At 38.5% G+C, this 23,070-nt stretch overlaps 1 protein-coding gene across 2 annotated transcripts in view; it reads left to right on the top strand.

The window, feature by feature from the left end:
• The window catches only part of LOC106086368 (sorting nexin-27), an 84,016-nt gene that overhangs the window by 35,835 nt on the left and 25,111 nt on the right, over positions 1-23,070 (top strand). Inside the window, exon 1 of one of the 2 annotated variants that reach the window (XM_013251011.2) lies at positions 17,705-17,845. The exons of the other annotated variant lie outside the window; for it this stretch is intronic. Within the exon in view, the coding sequence (XP_013106465.1) occupies positions 17,763-17,845 (83 nt within the window). The 5' untranslated portion in view covers positions 17,705-17,762. Of the gene's footprint in view, positions 1-17,704; positions 17,846-23,070 lie in introns of those variants that run through there. 2 annotated transcript variants of the gene reach the window in all.

Below are 23,070 nucleotides of genomic sequence, written 5' to 3'. Positions count from 1 at the left end.
GAGGGACGAATGGAGGGCGGTTGGTTTACTTGAGGAGGATGAGACCTCAATCTACACAGATGGCTCCATGATGCAGTCGGGGACTTGATTGGATACACTCAATATCAGTATGTCTCTGTGACTGTCGGACGATTGTACAGTCATTCAGGCGGAGGTCTGTGCTATTGCAGTAGCCACAAGAGAAATTCTGGCAAGAGGATTACAGCCCTGTGAACAGTATGGCAACGCTCAAGGCCTTGGGGTCGAGTATGATGAGGTCGAGAAGCGTGCCAGACTGTTTGGAATCTCTGGATAGGCTCCAGGCCCACGCTGTGACGCTGACATGGGTTCCTGGGCTTGAGGGGCTCCCAGGAAATGAAAGGGCGGACGAGTGCGCCAGGAGGGGTTCGTCTGCGCCGGCCGGACCAGTCATCGGTCTTGCCAACGTGCCATTTGTTAAGCTACTGAACACTGTAGAGGGGATGTCCAGGACGTCATCGGTGGCGAGATGGGACACGGTAGATGATTGCCGGACTACGAAGGCGTTATGGCCGGTCATCGACCGGAGGAGGACGAGGGAGTTGCTGGCATTCGATAAGAAGTCGATGAGTACTTTGACATGGGTCATAACCGGACGCTGTGCCAGTGGTGGCGCGCATGGGGATACCGCACAATGACTTCTGTAGGAGTTGCCTCGATGGAAATGAGGAGTAGACTATTGAGCACTTTCTGTGTTCCTGTCCGGGTCTGCAGAGACGTAGGTTCTCCTTTCTGGGGTGCCGTTTCTTCTGTGATCTGGGTGAACTTGCGAATGTACCTCTGGCATCTTTCCTGAGGATTGGCGTAGGTAGGTCCGTACTTGCGTAGGGAAGGGCGGTTCTTTACCTCCCGCTCGGGTTTCTCCACGCCTCCTGTCTTTTTCTTTTTATTCGTGTATAACCTCTAGTACGGGTCTCACATTTCCCTTTTTCTTCCCTTTCTCTCTCTAGGGTACCACAATGGGCCAAACTGGCCTCCGAGTGAACTCACCTTTGGTGAGCGACCCATTCAACCTAACCTAAAATAATATCATGCTTTTTAAATAAGGAGGTCATCAACTGATCATAACGCATATATCTCTCAGGAATCGACACAAGGAATAAATCGAGTAGTGTATTACATGTACTGTGTAGGAATATCTTCATTAACAGAGTACAAACCTGTGGCATTAAACTCGCTGATTAAACATCTCTCATTTAAAAGATTTGAGTTAAAATCACTACTCATAATAATTTCCTTAAAAGATAAAGAGAGGGGTCTGACTTCTTCTATAAGTGGGTCAATATTAACGTGTCTATTTGGGCAATAGACCGTCCCGAGTAGAACGCTGTGATCACTGTTAAAAATGCTCAAAAAAATTTACTCCATTGCGCTTTCAAATTTAGATATGCACAAAACATTTACATGCATAAATAGCAACACCACCTGCATGTCTTTGTCTGTCAGCTCGACGCAGATTGTAGCCAACAAGGGCACTGGACAAGTCCGTCCTAAACCACGTTTCGGATAGACAAACTACATCAATGTTAGAATTTTCAAATACATAACGAAATTCATCCATTTTTTTCAATAAACTTTGGCCATTAAAATGATTAATTTTCAGTCTCGCTTGAGTTTTAGAAAGAATTCTTATCATACTATTGGGTTGCCCAAAAAGTAATTGCGGATTTTTTAAAAGAAAGTAAATGCATTTTTAATAAAACTTAGAATGAACTTTAATCAAATATACTTTTTTTACACTTTTTTTTCTAAAGCAAGCTAAAAGTAACAGCTGATAACTGACAGAAGAAAGAATGCAATTACAGAGTCACAAGCTGTGAAAAAATTTGTCAACGCCGACTATATGAAAAATCCGCAATTACTTTTTGGGCAACCCAATATGAGTGTTGACTGTGGAACTACCGATATTTTCACGAAGATTACTCATGATTGCTTATGTTTATTTTAAAATGTGCAATTGTACTTTGACTTAAGACTGTGTCACCATAAAATGTACAAAAGTACAAAAGGGTTAACTCAAAGAGATATGTGCATGACAAAAAAGTGTGCATGTGTGACAAAGGTGTTAATTAGGGTATATATAAATATAATATAAATTCCTTTTAAAGTAAAGGCGCTGAATTGTTTTTTCTCATTTTTCAACTTTATAGTCGACATCATTTCTTTGTAAATGCAATTCGCTTATGGAACTCATTGCCCCCACCGATACAATCCACAGGCAATGCAAAACGCTTTCAAAAGTCTCTGATAAACTATTTTCAAGGATTTTTTTTTACTTTCTTTTACACCCACCACCGAAAGATGGGGTATATTCATTTTGTAATTCTTGATCGTCATAAAAATCTAAGACGATCTAGCCATGTCCGTCCGTCTGTCTGTTAAAATCGCGCTACCGTCTTTAAAAATAGAGATGTTGATCTGAAACTTTGCACATAAACAGGTTAAGTTCGAAGATGGGCTATATCGGACTATATATTGATATAGCCCCCATATAGACCGATCCGCCGATTAAGGGTCTTAGGCCCATAAAAGCCACATTTATTATCCAATTTTGCTGAAATTTGGGACAATGAGTTGTGTTAGGCCCAGATCGGTCCAGATTTGGATATAGCTGTCATATAGATCGATCCGCCGATTTAGAGTCTTGGGCACATAAAAGGCTCATTTATTGTCCGATTTTGACAAAATTTGGGACAGTTAGTTGTGTTAGGCTTCATGACATCTTTTTGCAATATGGCACAGATCGGTCCAGATTTGGATGTAGCTGCCATATAGACCGATATCTCGATTTAAGGTTTTGGACCCATAAAAGGCGCATTTATTGTCCGATGTCGCCAAAATTTGGGACAGTTAGTTGTGTTAGGCCTCTTGACATCTTTTTGCAATATGGCACAGATCGGTCTAGATTTGAATATAGCTGCCATATAGACCGGTCTCTCGATTTAAGTTTTTGGGCGCATAAAAGGGGCATTTATCGCCCGATTTTGCCAAAATTTGGACAGTGAGTTGTGTTAGACCCTTCTACAACCATCTTAAATTTGGCCAAGATCGGTCCAGATTTGGATATAGCTGTCATATAGACAGATCCGCCGATTTAGGGTCTAAGGCTCTTAAAAGCCACATTTATTATCCGATTTTGCTGAAATTTGGGACATTGAGTTGTTAGGTCCTTCGACATCTTTCTTTAATTTGACCCAGATCGGTCCAGATTTGGATATAGCTGCCATGTAGACCGATTTCTCGATTTAAAGCCTTGAGCCCATAAAAGGCGCATTTATTTTCAGATATCGCCTAAATTTGGGACAGTAAGTTATGTTAGGCCCTTCGAAATCCTCCTTTAATTTGGCTCAGATCGGTTCAGACTTGGATATAGATGCCATATAGACCGATCTCTCGATTTAAGATTTTTGGGCCATAAAAGGCGCATTTAATGTCCAATTTCGCCGAAATTTGGGACATTGAGTTGTGTTAGGCCCTTAAATATCCCTCATTAATTTGGCTCAGATCGGTTCAGATTTGGATATAGCTGCCATATAGACCAATCTCTCGATTTAAGGTTTTGGGGCCATAAAAGGCGCATTTATTTTCCGAATTCGCCGAAATTTGGGACACGGACTTATGTTTGGCTTTTCGACATCCATATCGTATATGGTTCAGATCGGTCTATATTTGGATATGGCTACCAAAAAGACCAATATTTGTTCTACAAAATTGAGTAATGACTTTTACTTATAAACCACTCAATATCCGTGTCGGATTTGGTCCAAATCGGATCATATTTTGATATAGCTGCTATGGGGCATAAAGTATGCATTTTTCACTGGATTTTGACGAAAGGTGGTTTACATATGTACCCGAGGTGGTGGGTATCCAAAGTTCGCCTCGGCCGAACTTAACGCCTTTTTACTTGTTGAGATTAGTTTTACGTTTTTGTGAGAGCTACTAACCCGATGTCTCAACCTAGTAATGGGTGCACTCTCACATTATCTGCCATCCTAGGAAATACTGGAACAATGACAGGAATTAATGACCTGCTTACATTTCATATCTACATAAAATACATATTTTTGTTTAAATTATAATTTAATTTTCATATAATTTGGTTTAAAAATTTAAATCTATATATATTTTTTTTTTTAAGAATTATTATAACCTTCACGGGGGTATACTAATCTAGTCATTCCGTTTGTAACACATTGAGTTATTGGTCTGCAACCCTTTACTAACTACTAATTTCCCCACGAGCATTCCATTAAGGAACAGGGGATACTTCTCTCATATGAATGAGTGGAATTCGATTAAAGTTTAAGCTCAATGATAAGGGTCCCCCTTTTAGCGACACCACTTGGTGGAGCAGTTTAACATGGCAGAAAGCTTTACAAATGAAGTCAGAATTAGTAAGGGGATAACGACCGCTGGAAATTTTTCGGATGTTCACGCCGGGATTTGAACCCAGGCGTTCGATGTCATAGGCGGGCATGCTAACCTCTGCGGCTCGGTGGCTTCCAACCTCTGTGACCCGATAAAGTGCAAACCTCTGCGGTTTGGTGGCTTCCAACCTCTGTGACCATATAAAGTAAATAAAGGATGATATTTAAAGAGCTATAGGAAAGTTTTTTTTTTCAAAAAAACACTAAAACTCAGAAAAATGCGTGAAATTTTTATTTGAATCGAGATTATTTCTACAAATGTTGACCGTAACTGCACCTCAAATGGTCCATCCGCTTAGTCCAATTTGGCCATAATCTAACCAACATTTCGGCTGGTATCTCACGAATAAATTTTTCAATGTTGTCTTCCAGTGTGTCAATTAAAGCGGTCTTGTCTGCATTGACATGAGCTTTAACATAGCCCCACAAAAAATAGTCTAAAGGAGTTAAATCGCACGATCAATCCGGTTCCGAACATGAAATAAAATGTTCACTGAACCCGCCTCTCAATAAATCCATTGTTTCGCGTGGTGTGTGGCACCGTCTTTGTGAAATCACATGTCATGCAAGTCAACCCCTTGTATTTTGGGCAAAAAAAAACAGTTTGATATCATCTCACGGTGAGCTCACACCATACACAGTTACGTTACGAATCGCAACGTCTTTGAAGAAGTACGGTCTAATGATGCCACCAGCCCATAAACCGCACCAAACTGTGACTTTTTCTGGATGCATTGGTAGCTCTTGCAATGCTTCTGGCTTATCTTCACTCCGAAATCAATAATTCTGCTTATTTACGTAACCATTGAGCCAAAAATAAGCTTCGTCGTAAAGTGGAAGAAGCGCAGAAGCACGCATTTTGATAGCGAAATTCAATAAATTGCAAGCGTTCTTCGTTTCTAAGACGATTCATGGTTAAATTATAGATCAAACTGAAGATGTTTGACAGTGAAACAAAACACGAAACGTGCGTGATCTGTTTAAAGATAATAGCTTAAAAATCACCCTTTACAGGGTCTGGTGGCAGACTGCCACTTAAACCTAACCTAAACATGTATAAGGAATAATTTCTATGGAATCTTTAGCCATTATATCGTGATGAATTCTATTGAGGAGTAATGCGAGGACTTATTATCTTACTTCTCTCGATAGTTTTCCTACGTTACCTTAAATTCCAATTCAATTCATATTCTAATGTTTGGTAAAGAAAAGGGAACTTCCTCCCATTATCTCTCGCCAGCTAATTTAATGTAATAATGTGTTGTCTTCTTATTACAACTGGCCATCAAATGCGCACTGTAACATTTAAGCTTATCCTTCATTCCGAAGAAGTACGGTCCAATGATACCACCAGCCCATAAACCGCACCAAACTGTAACTTTCTGGATGTGTTGGTAGCTCTTGCAATGCTTCTGGCTGATCTTCACTCCGAAATCAATAATTCTGCTTATTTACGTAACCATTGAGCCAAAAATGAGCTCTGTCGTAAAGTGGAAGAAGCGCGGAAGCACGCATTGTGATAATGAAATTCATAATTTGCAAGCGTTGTTCGTTTGTAAGACGATTCATGGTTAAATTATAGATCAAACTGAAGATGTTTGACAGTGAAATAAAACACGAAACGTGCGTGAGCTGTTTAAACCAGCATTGCCCAAAGGTAATAGCTTAAAAATCACCCTTTAAAATGCCTCTTCCTTCTCCTTTTCCTGTTGTATCACAATGGACAGAATGCTTCTGGCTGATCTACACTCCAAAATCGACAATTCTGCTTATTTACGTACCCATTGAGCCAAAAATGAGTTTCGAAATGAAGTGAAAATTGAACGCGATGAACTTTCTTAAAAGAGCACGCATTTTGATTATACATTTCAATAATTTGCAAGCGTTGTTCCTTTGTAAGGCGATTCATGGTTAAATTATAGACCAAACTGAAGATGTTTGACAGTGAAACAAAACAGGAAACGTGAGTGACCTGTTTAAGCCAATGTTGCCAAAAAGATAATAGATAAAAATGTAACCTTTATATGTTTCATCGTCTGAGTCGCTCTAGCCATGTCCGTCTGTCTCTGGAAATCTAGCGGTTGAACGGGTGAAGCTAACTACTTGAAACTTTCTATTGATGTAGGTCGTTGGGGATTGTATAATGGCTTCCACTATGATCTCCAAAATTCGTGCCATGTATGGTCTGAAACGGTCCATAACGTTATATGAAACCATCTCCCAACGTACTTCTTGAGTCTCTAGAGTGCCCAATTCTTACCCGATTTGGCTGAAATTTTGCACAATGACTTCCACTAAGACCTTCAACATTCGTGTAAATTATGGTCTGAATCAGTTAGTAACCTAATATATCTGACATATAAACCGATCTCCCGAATATACTTTATGAGCCCCTAGAGTCCACCATTTCTACCCGATTAGGCTGCAATTTTGCACAATGACTTGCACACTAAGACCTCCAACATTCGTGCCTAGTATGGTCGGATTCGATTCATAACCTGATAAAGCTCCCATACAACCTATTTCCCGATTTGACTTCTTGAGCAAAACATGACAAATGCGATCCACGGGGGAGGGTATATAAGATTCGGCCTGACTGAACTTAGCTTCTACTTGTATTTCAATCTTAACGTCCTTCCCATATAACCTATTTCCCAATTTGACTTCTTGAGCAAAACTTGACAAATGCGATCCATGGGGGAGGGGAGAGTATATAAAATTCGGCCTGACCGAACGTTCTCCCCATTAAAAGTTTGCTCTGCCCTCCGACAACAATAAGGAAAATATATTCACCATATTGTGGTAATGAGGGATTGGATAAGCTTGAATTTGATTTTGTGGCCTTTGTGGATATCCCAATGTTTGTGCACCTGTAACCTGAGAGACCATAACCTTCTTTTTGGGGATTGTATTTTGAGTTGTTGTTGTTTTTTTCTTGCTTGCTCGTTCTTAACGATTTGTCGCTGGAATAAAGAGAGCACGGAAATCAATAGATTTATTTACGTCACCATTCACAACAACTACGACAACGTCAGCGACAACGTCAGCGACAACAACAATAAAACGAAATAAGCATACAAAAAAAAAAAAATTAAGTTGGGAACTTTTCCATTTGAAGCAGCGAAACGTTCATCGTAAAAAAGATAAATGGTTTGTGATAATGGCACAAAGAGAACAAAAAAAAAAGAACGAAAACAGTTTATTTTCCTTATTTTACCAAACAAGAAACAAATATAGTATTTTTAAGGTCAGAGGTCGACGATAGGCCTTATCTAAATTATGCAGAATATATTTTGTGCTGTTTGCATTACTCTTGAGGCAAACTTTTGTCCTATACCAAGCAATTGGAGAAATGGGACCTTATCTTCCTTTCTTAGTTGTGAAGGGATTTCATAGGAATGTGCATGCAGACTAAGACGTCGGTGTCAGCAAATGATGAGTGAATAAAAATAAATTTCACCATTTTGTTTATATGTACATGCCAAATCAGCAGCAAAGAACGCAACAATGCGAGGAGATAACCCTGACCTCAGCTCCTCTGCATGTGCTAGAATAGTAGCCCCCCGCCCCACCCATATTACTCTCTCCTATATATAGTTCGTTCATTCCTCTTGGGCAGAGGTTCATCATTCTTGGGCATTCATACCATGCAAGCGATAAAATAAATAATTTTTTATTGCTTTCTGTATATTTCCCCATTTTATTTGCACTTTTCAAGAGATTACGATGGAAAATGATTTTCTGCTATAGTTGCCATAAACAGCGCCAAAATATTGCACAAATGATGGTGGTGGTCGGGGTGGAACTTTTTGTTGCTAGTATTATCAAGAAAATGTTTTCTACGCCAAAATCCTTTTTTTTTGTCTGAACGCCTCGTTGATGTAGATGGAGGGGATTGCTGTGGAATGCAGAAAATCCCTTGGGTGAAAAAATGCCAATCAAAGAACTCGCGAGTATGAAATATCTGCATAAATGCCAATGGAAAATGAAAAACAATTCAATTAGAAACTTTTTTCAAATGACTATAATTTCTCCCATGAAATCATATAACTGGGGAATTAATTACCCAATAGTAATGATAATGTATTTTGAGAAGTAACATTAAGAAAATTAAAGAATAATCATAATTCGGGAGTTTATTATGGCATATAGACAACTAAGAACTGGGAACATGTATGATATTCTAGGATAAGCTAAAAATAACCATGTTATTAAATGAGACAGAAAGTATTGGGTTGCCCAAAAAGTAATTGCGGATTTTTTAAAAGAAAGTAAATGCATTTTTAATAAAACTTAAAATGAACTTTAATCAAATATACTTTTTTTACACTTTTTTTCTAAAGCAATAAACAGCTGATAACTGACAGAAGAAAGAATGCAATTACAGAGTCACAAGCTGTGAAAAAATTTGTCAACGCCGACTATATGAAAAATCCGCAATTTCTTTTTGGGCAACCCAATAATTTCGAAAATATTGCCCAGCAATAAACCATAACTGTGATGACTTTGATAAATGCCCACCTTTCTGTTAATATGCAGATAGTAATTTTGTAACAGGAAAAGATACAGTAAAAGGTGATGAAACGCGATTGAAGGATACACGACGACCAAAACCATTTAAATTGTCAGTTGATGCGTTGTCCAATATCCCTCCTAATGCTGGCGACATTTATGCGGTACTGTACCATTTGGTATGGCAGCCATGTAAAAACTTCCCCCCAAAGAGGTGTCGCACTGCAGCACGCCGTTCGGACTCGGCTATAAAAAGGAGATGCCTTATCATTGAGCTTGAACTTGGATCGGACAGCACTCATTGATAAGTGCGAAGTTTGCCCCTGTTCCTTAGTGAAATGTTCATGGGCAAATTTGCATTGCATTTGCGTGTTGGACAATAAATTAAGGTTAGAGATTTTAAAGAGGGTAAAAAAACTGATTTCACTAAATTGGCGAACGAATCGAGTGACAAGATTTTAGTGTTTATGGAAGTAGGAAAACTAGTAAAAATGCAAATTGCAAATTTTGCCCATGAACATTCCACTAAGGAACAGGGGCAAACTTCTCACATATCAATGAGTGCAGTCCTATTTAAGCTCAATGACAAGGTACCTCCTTTTTATAGCCGAGTCCGAACGGCGTGCCGCAGTACGACACCTCTTTGGAGAGAAGTTTCACATGGCATAATACCTCACAAATGTTGCCTGCATTAGGAGGGGAAAACCACCGCTGAAAATTTTTTCTGATGGTCTCGCCAGAATTCGAACTCAGGCGTTCAGCGTCATAGGCGGACATGCTAACCTCTGCGCTACGGTGGCCTAGGGCCTGTTTAAATCAGGTCCGATAACAGCCGTTCAAAGCATTCTTATAGAAGGACCGTCTGCCTTCTAAAATGAAGCTTCCAACAGGACTACCTTCTAAACTTCTAAAATTTTGACAAGGAATGCCTCTACCGGCTTTATGTAATCCATGCCATAAAATAAATGGGATGACTTGTGGGTGTCTTCTGTTTTTATACTCTACGCCACTACTATGGTACAGGATATTATAAGTTTGTGTATTTGTTTGCAGCGCTAAGAAGGAGAAGAGCTAGACCCATTGATAAGTATACCGATCGACTCAGAAACACTTTCTGATTCGATATAGCCATGTCCGTCTGTCCATCCGTCCGTTTGTCCGTCTGCGAGTCCATGTGCTCTTGTAATCAAGGTACAGGTCGTATTTGTTATCCAAACATCACGAAATTTTGCACATATCACTTTTTTGGCCAAAGGACGGACGCTATCGATTTTGGTAAAAATCGATTCAGATTTAGATATATAATAGTTCCCATATATATGTTTCGCCCGATTTGCACTTTAGTCGTAGCAACTACAATTTTCAACCGATCTGCACAAAATTTGGCATGGACTGTTTTGTTACTGATCTTAACATATGTGCAAGATTATATCAAAATCGGTTTAGATTTAGAATAGCTCCCTTATATATGTACCGCGTGATTTGCACTTAAATGGCTGGAGTAGCTACAATTTTCAACCGAATTGTCTTGGACTGTTTTGTTAATGATTTTAACGTATCTGCAAAATTTCATCAAAATCGGTTCAGATTTAGATATAGCTCCCATATATATGTATCACCCAAATTGCACTTAAATGGCTGGAGTAGCTACAATTTTCAACCGATCTGCACAAAATTTTTTCATGGACAGTTTTGTTACTGATTTTAACATTTCTGCAAAATTTAATCAAAATCGGTTCAGATTTAGATATAGCTCCCATATATATGTTTCGCCCGATTTTCACTTGAATGGCCGTAGTAGCTACAACTTTTAACCGATCTGCACAAAATTTGGAACGGACAGATTTGTTACTGTTTGCGAGATTTCATCCAAATCGGTTCAAATTTGGGTGTAGCAACCATACACACTTATCGCCGGATTTGTACTTATATGGCCGTAGTAACAACAATGTTCATTCGATCTGTTTGAAAGTCGGTTCAGATTTAGATATAGCTCTGATATGCATATATATTTATATATTGCCCGAATTTATAATTGTAGGGTAGGTGTAGGATATTGTATAGTCGTCTCCGCCCGACTTTTGGCTTTCCTTACTGGTTAAACAGTAAATCTGTCCTTCTTAAGGCCATGTATTTACCGTGAAAAGCAAGTACCAGACTGACAATGTCTCTCAATGTTGAAATTATATGAACCTGAAATTCAGAGACCAGGACTCGCGGATGCAAAACAAGGAAAAGATATAAGGCCTCGAAGTCGTCACCTTTTCCCGCTGGGAAGTTTATATTAGCCAAAAAAATTTCATTTCATTTACTTTATTTCAACATATTCAATGGAAAGCCTATATAGTTTTCCATATATATAAAAGAGTTGCGTGACTGACTGACTGGTCATCGATCAGCCCATACGGCTATAAAATCGTAAAATTTTGCAAGAATGTTGGTCTTGGGCCATAGGTAGGATAAGCCAGATGAAGTTAGGCGTCTGAAATTTGGCATGTAGGTACAATTAGGAAATATATGTCGATCGACTAAGTGAATTCGAACATTTTGGTACCAAAATTGGTACTATTTGGTACTTTCTTCACAGACGGAGCTATAGGTCTGAAATTTGATATGCAGGTACAACTAAGAAATAAATGATGGATGACTAAATGATCTATTAAAAATTCGTTCATTTTGGTACCATTGTGCACTTTCTGTTCAGATGGAGCTTGAGGTGTAGGATTTGGCATGTAGGTACATCTAAGAAATATAAGATGGGTGACTACATGTTCTAGGAGACCACCGTAGCGAAGAGGTTAGCATGTCCGCCTATGACGCTGAACGCTTGGGTTCGAATCCTGGCGAGACCATTAGAAAAAAATTTCAGCGGTGGTTTTCCCCTCCTAATGCTGGCAACATTTGTGAGGTACTATGCCATATAAAACTTCTTTCCAAAGAGGTGTCGCACTGCGGCACGCTGTTCGGACTCGGCTATAAACAGGAAGTCCCTTATCAATGAGCTTAAATTTGAATCGGACTGCACTTATTGATATGTGAGAAGTTTGCCCCCGTTTCATAGTGGAATGTTCATGTGCAAAATTTGCATTTTTGACTAAATATTCTGTTAAAAATTCGTACATTTTGGTACCATTTGGTACTTTCTGTTCAGATGAAGCTAGAGGTCTAAAATTTGGCATGAAGGTACAACTAAGAAGTATATGATAGATGGCTTAATGATCTATTCAACACTCGAACATTTTGGTACCAAAATTGGTACCATTTTGTACATTCCATTCAGATGAAGCAAGAGGTCTGAAATTTGGCATGTAGGTACAACTAAGAAATTTATGATTGGTGACTAAAATAATAAAATTGTTACCATTTAGGACATTCTTTACAGATGGAGCTAGAGGTTTGAAATTTTAAACTAGGAAAAATACGATGGGTGACTAATTAATCTATTCACAACTCCTTCATTTTGGTACCATTTGGTTCTTTCATCTTTAAAGAAAGTAGCTAGGGGTCTGAAACTTGGCACGTAGGTCCAAGAATGAATTAGAAATAGGTGACTAAATTTACATTAAAAATCCGTCCAATTTGGTACCAAAAAGTGCAAAATAGTACGAAATATCTCATCTTCGTTAAATTTTGGGCGACAAGAATATTTTTTTTCTTCAAATCTTACATTTAGGTACTTCAACATAAAAACTGATACTTTCTTTATGAATTGAGCTAAAGCGCTTCATAATCTTATAAACTGAGTGACTACCAAGGTAATACTAAAGAAAAACAAGGCAGCAGGTGAGGCCTGCATGTATTACCATTTCTGTATAATCTGACTAGGATAACGCATATCTTATGATTAGAATTTTTGCATACTATGCCTAGTATACCAAGAGTTTCATAGCAGTATATAGCAAACACAGGGAAAGGGGATTGAGATCTACGCCAGATCGTGGAAAAGGCTCCAGAGAAATACCTGCCATGTAATTGTAGCCTACAAAACAGATTTCACTCCTATATGTTCAAAGGCATTCATTCGTCTATAATCTGTTTTAGCTCCCATATAAACCTATTTCCCGAATGTACTTCTTAAGCCCCTAGAGTGCGCCATTATTATTCGATTTGTCTGAAATTTTGCACAATCACTTATAAGTATGGTCCATAACCTGATGTGCTCCATGTAAAACGATCTCCCGAATGTTCTTCTTGAGTCCCTAAGGGGCGCTGTTCTTGTCTGATTTGGCTGATATTTTGCACAACGACTTCTACTATGCCCTCCATGACTACTATGACATTCATGCCAAGTATGGTCGGAATCGGTCTATAACCTGATATAGCTTCTATAAAAACCTATCTCATGAATCTCCATCTTGAGCCCCTAGAGCGCTCGATTTGTCTGAAATTTTGCACAATGTCTATTTCTATGACATCCAATATGCGTGCCAAATATGATCAGAGAAACACCTGCCATGTATTTGCAGCCTACAAGGCAGCTTTCAGTCCTATATGTTCAAAGGCATTCATTCGTCTATAATCTGTTTTAGCTTCCATATAAACCTATCTTCCGAATGTACTTCTTTTGCGTCTAGAGTGCGCAATTCTTTTTCGATTTATCTGAAATTTTGCACAATCACTTCTACTTTGCTAAGTATGGTCCATAACCTGAAGTGCTCGTTGTAAAACGATCTCCCGAATGTTCTTCTTGAGTCCCTAAGGGACACAACGATTTCTATTATACCCTCCATGACTACTATGACATTCATGCCAAGTATGGTCGGAATCGGTCTATAACCTGATTTGTCTGAAATTTTGTACAATGACTACTGCTATGACCTCTTACATTCGTGCTAAGTATGATCTGAATTGGTCCATAACCTGATATAATTCCCATATAAACCGATTTCCCGAATGTACTTCTTGAGCCCCTAGAGTCTACTATGAAATTTGGGAATATGACTTCTACTGTGACCTCTAACATTCGTGCCAAGTATGGTCAGAATCAGTTCAAAACGGGACATAACTCTCATACATCATATTTGTCGATTTGACTTTTTGAGCAACTACGGAAAGCAATTCTTATCTATTTATTATCTATCCCATCAGCCTATTAAGATAAATCGTACAAGAAACCTAACAAATTGCGATTCATTGTGGAGGGTATATAAAATTCGGTCCAGCCGAACATAGCACGCTTTTAATTGTTAATATTCTGCTGGAATATTTTATACGAAACACAGATTTTTATGGCAAAGACTCAATATTCCTCAAACAACATATGTTTTTCTCCTACGCTGAAGATTATGGGACCATCATGTAGCAGTGCTTAAAGTATTCGAGAGGCTAATCATTCATAACATATTTCTCCCAATCTGCGCTAAAATGAAATATCGGTGTCGTATGATTGAAATGAAAGGGCCTCAGCCATTTTCGGTGTCGTTTGATTGAAGTGAAAGGATCTCAGCCATTTATGACGACACACAGTGGGATGGGATAACCTCGTTTGAGAACGTCGCCCTGTCGCCAAATTATCCAAGGTGAATGTCTCAGACCAATTTTCTACTCTGACATTGAAGAATTTAGATGTGCCGGGAGTCAAGTACCGCCCTACCGCACTACAGCACGGCGTTCGGATTCGGCTATAAAAAGGAGGCGCCCTATAATTGAGTTTGAATTTTAATCGGAGAGCACTCATTGATATGCGAGAAGTTTGCCCCTGTTCCTTAAAGGAATGTTCATAAGCAAATTTGTATTTGCTGTGATTTGATATTTTTAGCAAATTTCGTTGAACTTATATTTCTTCAGAAAATTTATTCGAAATTTAATTTCCAGAGAAAACTCTTTAAAATGTTAGGTTGTGTAAGAGAGAGTCTTTGAAATCAAACTCATGTAGAAAATCGTTCTCATTTGGTTAATTTGTTGAAGCACACTTGTGATGAAGGGTACCTTATTCCAGAAACTGCAGTCCAGCCCACTTTTGAAAACATTTTGATGTAAAACAAAGTCGTGCTTTTATTAATGTTGAATGAATGATTGAAGAAGCTCCAGGAATACACCAACAAAGGGGAAGACCAAAACTCGTATGGAAAGACCAAGTTATCAAAGTTTTCTCGAAACTGGGCGTCAGAGTTTGGAAAAGAAGTCAAGAAGATCGCCAAACCAGGCAAATGATCTTGAACGCAAATATATAGAGGAAGAAGGCGGAAGAAATGCCGAAGGATCTCTCCATCTCATGGTATGTCACATGACGATCTCTCGACGATTATAAGTTCACGCACGGCATGTACTCTGGTATAAAGGCCGTTTGTGGACGATCTTCATGGATTTCGACTTTGAGTGAGCACCGAACACGACTGAATTCATAAAAACCAGTTTTCCACAGTGCTAAAGGATGGTGCTTCATTGCCATACAAAGATTTAAGTTCATCATCATTAAGTTCATGTTGAATGTTGTAAAATATGATCGCACGCATATGTTCACGAGTTAATTCTATTTTTATACCCACCACCGTAGGATAGGGGGGTATATTCATTTAGTCATTCCGTTTGCAACACATCGATATATCAATTTCCGACACTACAAAGTATATATATTTCGGATCGTCGTAGAATTCTAAGACGATTTAACGATGTCCGTGTGTCTGTCCGTCCGTCTGTTGTAATCACTCTAGAGCCTTCAAAAATTGAGCTATTGAGCTGAAATTTGGCACAGATACGTCTTTTTTATGCACGCTGGTTAAGTTCTTGAACGGACCAAATTGGACCATATTTGGATATAGCTGCTATATAGACCGATTTTCCGATAAAGGGTCTAATGCCCATAAAAACTTTATTTTTCATCCGATTTTCCTGAAATTTGAAACTGTGAGGAGTTTAAGGCTTCCCGACAACTTACTACAAATATGGTTCAGATCGGACTATATTTAGATATAGCTAACATATAGACCGATTTCCCGATTAAGGGTCTGAAGGCCATAAAAGCTTTATATATTACCCGATTTCGGTAAAATTTAAAACAGTGGGTTATTTTAAGCCTCCCGACATCTGACCTAAATATGGTTTAGATCGTTCCATATTTAGATATAGCTGCGATATAGACCGATTTGCCGATAAAGGGTCTGAAGACCATAAGAGCTTTATTTTTTATCCGATTTCGCTGAAATTTGGAATAGTGCGCAGATTTAAACCTCCCAACATCCGACCCAAATATGGAACAGATCGGACTATATTGAGATATAGCTGTTATATAGAGCGATCTGCCGATAAAGGGTCTGAAGCCCACAAAAGCTTTATTTTTTATCCAATTTCGATGAAATTTGGAATAGTGGGCAGTTTTAAACCTCCCAACATCCAACCCAAATATGGTTCAGATCGGACTATATTTAGATATAGCTGCCATATAGACCGATCTGCCGATAAGGGGTCTGAAGCCCATAAAAGCTTTAATTATTAGCCGATTTCGCTGAAATTTGAAACAGTGAGTAGGTTAAGACCTCCCAACATCCGACCTAAATATGGTTCTGATCGGACTATATTTAGATATATCTGCCATGTAGACCGATCTCCCGATAAAGGATCTGAAGCCCATAAAAGCTTTATTTATTACCCGATTTTGGTAAAATTTAAAACAGTGGGTTATTTTAAGCCTCTCGACATGGTATGGTTTAGATCGGACTATATTTAGATATAGCTGCGATATAGACCGATCTCCCGATAAAGGGCCTGAAGGCCATAAAAGCTTTATTTTTTATCCGATTTCGCTGAAATTTGGAATAGTGCGCAGATTTAACCCTCCCAACATCCGACCCAAGTATGGTACAGATCGGACAATATTTAGAGATAGCTGCCATATAGACCGATCTGCCGATAAGGGGTCTGAAGCCCATAAAAGCATTATTTTTTATCCGATTTCGCTGAAATTTGAAATAGTGCGCAGTTTTAAGCATCCCATCATCCGAACCAAATATGGTACAGATCGGACTATATTTAGATATAGCTGTCATATAGACCGATCTGCCGATAAAGGGTCTGAAGCCCACAAAAGCTTTATTTTTTAACCGATTTTGATGATTTTTTCAAATCACTGTAAACAACACAAATGATGGTCATAGTGCAAAGCGTTCTGTGTACGATTATGCTAGAAAATTTCAATTTCCCATGCAAATATCAGATTGGACCGGGCACCACTTAGGAATGCCTAGGCCAGAAACTTATATAGCATCCCTCGAATGGAAAATTGTTCCAAATTTGTTTGCTATAGACATTTTCACCAATAATTTTTTCAAACAACTTTTGTTTTTATTCTTTTGGCTTATATTTGCCATTATAATTTTTTTTGTGTGTACGACCTTTATTGCAGATAATCAATAATGTTCTGATTTGATTGCTTTTGTTTGTCTATAAATGTATGTGTATATATATATGTGTGTGTGTGCGTGTACTCATATAAGATCAAAGTAAATAATATTATCGTCATTTTCAAACAACGGCAAGTGCAACAGCGCCAACATAAATTTCAAGCTTTAATTGAATTCTTTTCTTGTTCGTCGTATACATTTGCGGTTGATTCTTTTCTTTTCAACATATCGGCCTCTGTCAATCGTAGAGACTAAAGAAAAAGATTCAACGTTCGCTAGTAAAAGAGAAAAAAAAAGTAAATTTCAAGAACACAAAAAGTGAAAACAATTCCCAATAGGTTAATAACAATTGTAGTCGTAGTGTTTCTCTCTCGGCGCCATCCTTTAATCTGCTGAACAAACGTTTGTTGGGTTTTTAATTTCAACGAAACGGAAGGAGCAGGAAATCCCGTTGGCGGAGGAAATGTTGCCCTTTAATTACGTACAGTTTTCCGCTGTGACACAGGGCCGACACTTTCGTGAATTCGAGCAAAGGTCATTAAGAAGGTAATCATAGTGGGCGGAAAGCCAAAGCCCACCTCTATTTTGTCATAAGGTGTGGGGTGTGTTAGCAAATGAAAGACTTTCTTGGTAATCCCGTTAAAATCGAAAAAAACTGAAATTCAAGTATATCACAGCATGTCGGCAAAATTGGTATTTTGACCCTTAACAAAAGTTTGAGCAACAACAAGAACTCGTAAATCCTAGCCATGGCTGGCGTGTGTATATGTGCGGATGTTTCTTTTTGACTTTGGAAAAGACCAGCAAGAATTTTAATCTTTTAAAGTTCAAGCACAATAACAACGGCAAAAGTTAGGTGTAAGGCATATCCTTCCTTTTTGCTGTTGAAAAATAACCGACACAATTTAGGTTGAGTTGTCTAGCAATTGGATTATTGAAAGTGCCTGAAATTTTAAAATAGAATTTCACAAATTAACCAAAAAAAAACCAAACGAAACGACAGTACAGAGCTTGGCATTCTATGAAATGTTATATTTGTTTTTGGAATTTTGTCTAGGCCTTCGCTAATTCGACTGCAAAAAAGGATTGCTTTTTAATACCGTCTACAAAAAGCCAGTAACAGAACTCCGTAAGTACAGCAACACTCCAAAGGGGTTGGAAATTGTTGACAACGTTTTTAAAATATCAAAAAATGAGGAGATAACTTTATAAGAAGCCCACAACAATACTTAACCTTTATTTACAATATTCAAGGAACGTTTTTTATCCGCTGAAAACCGAAATGTCAAATTATGGAGGATTTTAATAAAAACGTGCAATAAGCTTTAATCGGGCCTTTGGGAGAAGTACCCTAGATACGAGGGCTGCAATATAAGTTTCGGGCCTAGGCCACACCAAGTTTAGCCAGCTGCAATCGGATATTTCCATTGGAACGTTTGGCATAATCGTACACCAAACGTTTTGACATACGACCATCATTTGTGATGTTTGACAAAAAAAAAAAACAAGTATTGTAAAAGCATGCTAAGTTCGGCAGGGCCGAATCTTATAGACCCTCCACCATGGGTCGCATTTGTCGAGTTCTTTTCACGGCATCTCTTCTTAGGCAAAAAAAGGATATAAGAAAAGATTTGCTCTGCTATTAGAGCAATATCAAGATATGGTCCGGTTTGAACCACAATTAAATTATATGTTGGGGACCTGTGTAAAATGTCAGCCAATTCGAATAAGAATTGCGCCCTTTGGGGGGTCAAGAAGTAAAATCGAGAAGAGATCGATTTATATGGGAGCTGTATCGGGCTATAGACCGATTCAGACCATAATAAACACATATGTTGATGGACATGAGAGGATCTGTCGTACAAAATTTCAGGCAAATCGGATAATAATTGGACCTCTAGAGGCTCAAGAAGTCAAGATCGCAGATCGGTTTATATGGCAGCTATATCAGGTTATGAACCGATTTGAACCTTATTTGACACAGTTGTTGAAAGTAAGAAAATTAAAACGTAATGCAAAATTTCAGCCAAATCGGAGAGGAATTGTACCCTCTTGAAACTCAAGAAGTAAGAATAAAAACGTCATTCAAAATTTCAGCCAAATCGGATAGGAATTGCGCCCTCTTGAAGCTCAAGAAGTCAAGTCCCCAGATCTGTTTATATGACTGCTATATCAGGTAATGAACCGATTTGAACCATACTTGGCACAGTTGTTGGATATCATAACAAATTACTTCGTGCGAAAATTCATTCCAATTGGATAAGAATTGCGCCCTTAAGAGGCTCAAGAAGTCAAGACGGAAGTTGTTCGTGGAAGTAAGAATTCGAAGCAAATGGTTGTCTGTTTCTTCGGCAACACTGGTTATGAGGCGACTGTTCCACATGAGTAAGATAGGACGGTCATTTCTGAGTGATACAACACAATTTGATTGCCCGATGTCTTGGGAGAAATTCGAAAAACGAATAAGAGAAGACGAATCATTGTTCACCAAGACAATGCCAGCTCTCACACATCGGCTCAAACCATCGCCTTTTTAGCCAGCCAAAACGTCGAATTGTTGGGTCATTCACCAAGCAGCCCTGACTTGGCACCCAATGACTTTTTTTATTCCTGCACTTTAAGATAAAAATGTGTGATCAATGATTTTCTCAGTCAGAGAATGCTTGTGAAACGTTTAACAACCATGTTTTTTAGGTGTCTCTATCGAATTGGAAAATGTTCGTCGAGAATTGGTTTTAGCGAATGCAAAAGTTAATAAATCATTCTAGAAGATAATGGCAATTTTGCCCATGAACATTCCATTAAGGAACAGGGGCAAACTTCTCACATTTCAATCACTGCTGTCCGATTTAAGTTTAAGCTCAATCATAAGGGACCTCTTTATTATAGCTGACTCCGAACGGGGTGCCGCAGTGCGACACCTCTTTGGGAAGAAGTTTTTACATGGCTTCTTTGCAGGGCACAGTAACTCACAAATGTCGCCAGCATTGGGAGGGGATAACCACCGCTGAACATTTTTCTGTTGTTTCCGCCAGGTTTCTAACCCAGGCGTTCAGTGTCATAATGCTAACCTCTGCGCTACGGTGGCCTACCATTATTTTTTTTATTATAAGACCAGAAATTTACATAGCAACCCTCGTATACCGAGAGGATTTTAAACGACAATGCCAGCCGAGTCGTTTAGAAAATGTGACTTCAATTTGAAGGGTTTCCACCCATTAAGAAACTGAAATTCCAAATAACTGCCAAATCGATTGACAATGACATCTAAGACCTTAACTGTGTTAAGTTCGGTCGGGCCGAATATTGGGAACCCACCACCATGGATTCTGCACAAACTAATTTATTTGTAGGGTATAGTTGTACTTCACGTGCCAAATTTCACATAAAAATTATAACCTCGAGGTGTCGTATAAGGCTAATCGGGAAATCGGTTCATATCGGAGCTTTAACAGGTTATAGACCGATTTACATCATAGTTACCACGGGTGTTGAAAGTCAAAACATTTAACTTCAGCCAAAGCTGAGAACAATTTCGTTTTCCAGGGTCTCAAGATCTCAAATCGGGAGATCTTTTTACATGACAGCTATATCAGGTTATATACCGTTATGGATCGTACTTGTCATGGTTATTGGAAGTTGCAACACTACGTGCAAGATTTTAGCCAAATCGGGTAACAATTGCGGTTACCAGCTGCTCAAGATGTCAATTCGGGAGATCGTTTTTTATGGAAGCTATATGAGGCTATAGAACAATTTAGACCATACTTAACACAGATGTTGGAAGCCATGAAAAAAAACTACATGTAAATTTAAGACAAATCAGATAATAATTGAAGCTCTATGGGGCTCACAAAGTCAAGTCGAAAGACCATTTTATATGCAAATGCAAATTTTGCCCATGAACATTCCACTAATGAACAGTGGCAAACGTCTCGCATATCAATGAGTGCAGTTCGATTTAAGTTTAAGCTCAATGATAAGGGGCCTCCTTCTTATAGCTAAATCCGAACGGCGTCCAGCAGTGCAAAACCTCTTTGGAGAGAAGTTTTTACATGGCATAGTACCTCAAAAATGTTGTCAGCGTTAGGAGGAGAAAACCACCGCCGAAAATTTTTACTAATATTTCGAGGTGTTATAAACAAAATAACGAAACTTGGCTTTATTTCAACATCATGTGTCTTGGATATATAACAAATGGCTATGTTACACATTAAGGTTATACCTTGAAAATAACGAAGAGTAGTGTGAACTATATTTCTAGATCAATCTCATTACTAGAATATGGAGCGTATAATGATTTTGGTGGAAAATATTTTCATATATCATACGCTCCCTTGCCCTAAGATAAATATGGAACTTTACTTACGTATGAGGCATTCTCTCAAAAAAAGCCACTTTAAGAAAAGTGCTCATATTTGTTTGGTAACTGTATATGTTTTAGTACATGAAAACACCTCAGGGTTGCCACCCAGTCAGGTTTTAAACTTTTTAGCAGAAAAATTTTCAAACCGCAATAACTTAAAAAAAAAAATGAATGAATTTTAAAACGCCTTAAAAGTTTTTTGTGCAGAATTTCCTAAATTTTAAAACTATGTATCATAAAATTAAAAAAAAATGTTTTTATAAAAAAAAATATTTTTTTAAATTTTTAGCCGTTTATGCCACTTCGATTGTTTTTGATTTTTTCTCAAAATGTTCCTTATTTCGTGACCTTTCTACCCTACAAAGAATATTTTTGGACTGCCATATTTGTTCTTTCGTTTTGCGTTTTCGTAAACCGGAACAGGCCTGGCTTTCAGGGATTCAAATAAGCTTTTTACTTTACTTTAATTGGCTATGACAGAATATTTGTTCCACTAGTCGAACGTAGAATAGCGTTCCAAACGCTTCGATCTTCTGCGCTCTTTCTAAAATCTCCGACACCAAGTTTCGAGGTGTCTCCTACAACTTGATCTTTCCATCGGGCTTTTGGTCTTCCCGGTTTGCGTGTACCATCGTGTTTGCCTTCAAAAGACTTCTTTGCTGGAGCTTCTTCATCCATTCTGACAACATGACCTAGCCAACGCAGCCGTTGTATTTTGATGCGTGTAACTATGCTATCGTCGTCATACAGATCATACAGCTCGTGGTTCATACGTCGCCTATATTTTCCGTTAACGCAAACTGGTCCATATATTTTACGAAGAATCTTTCTCTCAAATACTCCAAGCACTGCCTCATCTGCTTTTACAAGTACCCATGCTTCAGAACCATATAACAGCACGGGTAGTATCAGTGTCTTGTAAAGTGTAGTCTTCGTCTGTCGAGAGGTGGCCTTGTTTCTAAACTGCTTACTTAGTCCAAAGCAGCATCTGTTTGCCAGTATTATTCTTCGCTTTATCTCAAAACTGGTTTCATTCGTTTCGGTTACGGCGGTGCCGAGGTAGATAAAGTTACTGACTATCTCAAAGTTGTGGTTCCCAACTTTCTCCATGTTCTTTATCTGCTCGGTTGTGCAAGGCTTTTTGGGAGTTGAAACCATCCATTTCGTCTTATCTCCATTTACTGCCAGACCCATTTTCACTGACTCTCTTTCGATTCTTTCAAAGGCTGCGGTTACTACTTCCGGTGACCGCCCTATGATATGGATATTCAACTAAGCTAGACACCAAAATAGCAAGTTCTTCCTTAGACTCTTTTAAAAGCCTTTGTGAGACTATATTCAACCTTAATTTTTTTTTGACGTAACCAACACGCAGGGTATGTCCCCTAAATATGCAGTGCATTGC

This window comes from Stomoxys calcitrans, chromosome 4, assembly GCF_963082655.1.
Source record: "Stomoxys calcitrans chromosome 4, idStoCalc2.1, whole genome shotgun sequence".
NCBI lineage: Eukaryota > Metazoa > Arthropoda > Insecta > Diptera > Muscidae > Stomoxys > Stomoxys calcitrans.
Note: the sequence above shows the minus strand (reverse complement) of the source record. Positions and strands in the feature narration are given on the sequence as shown.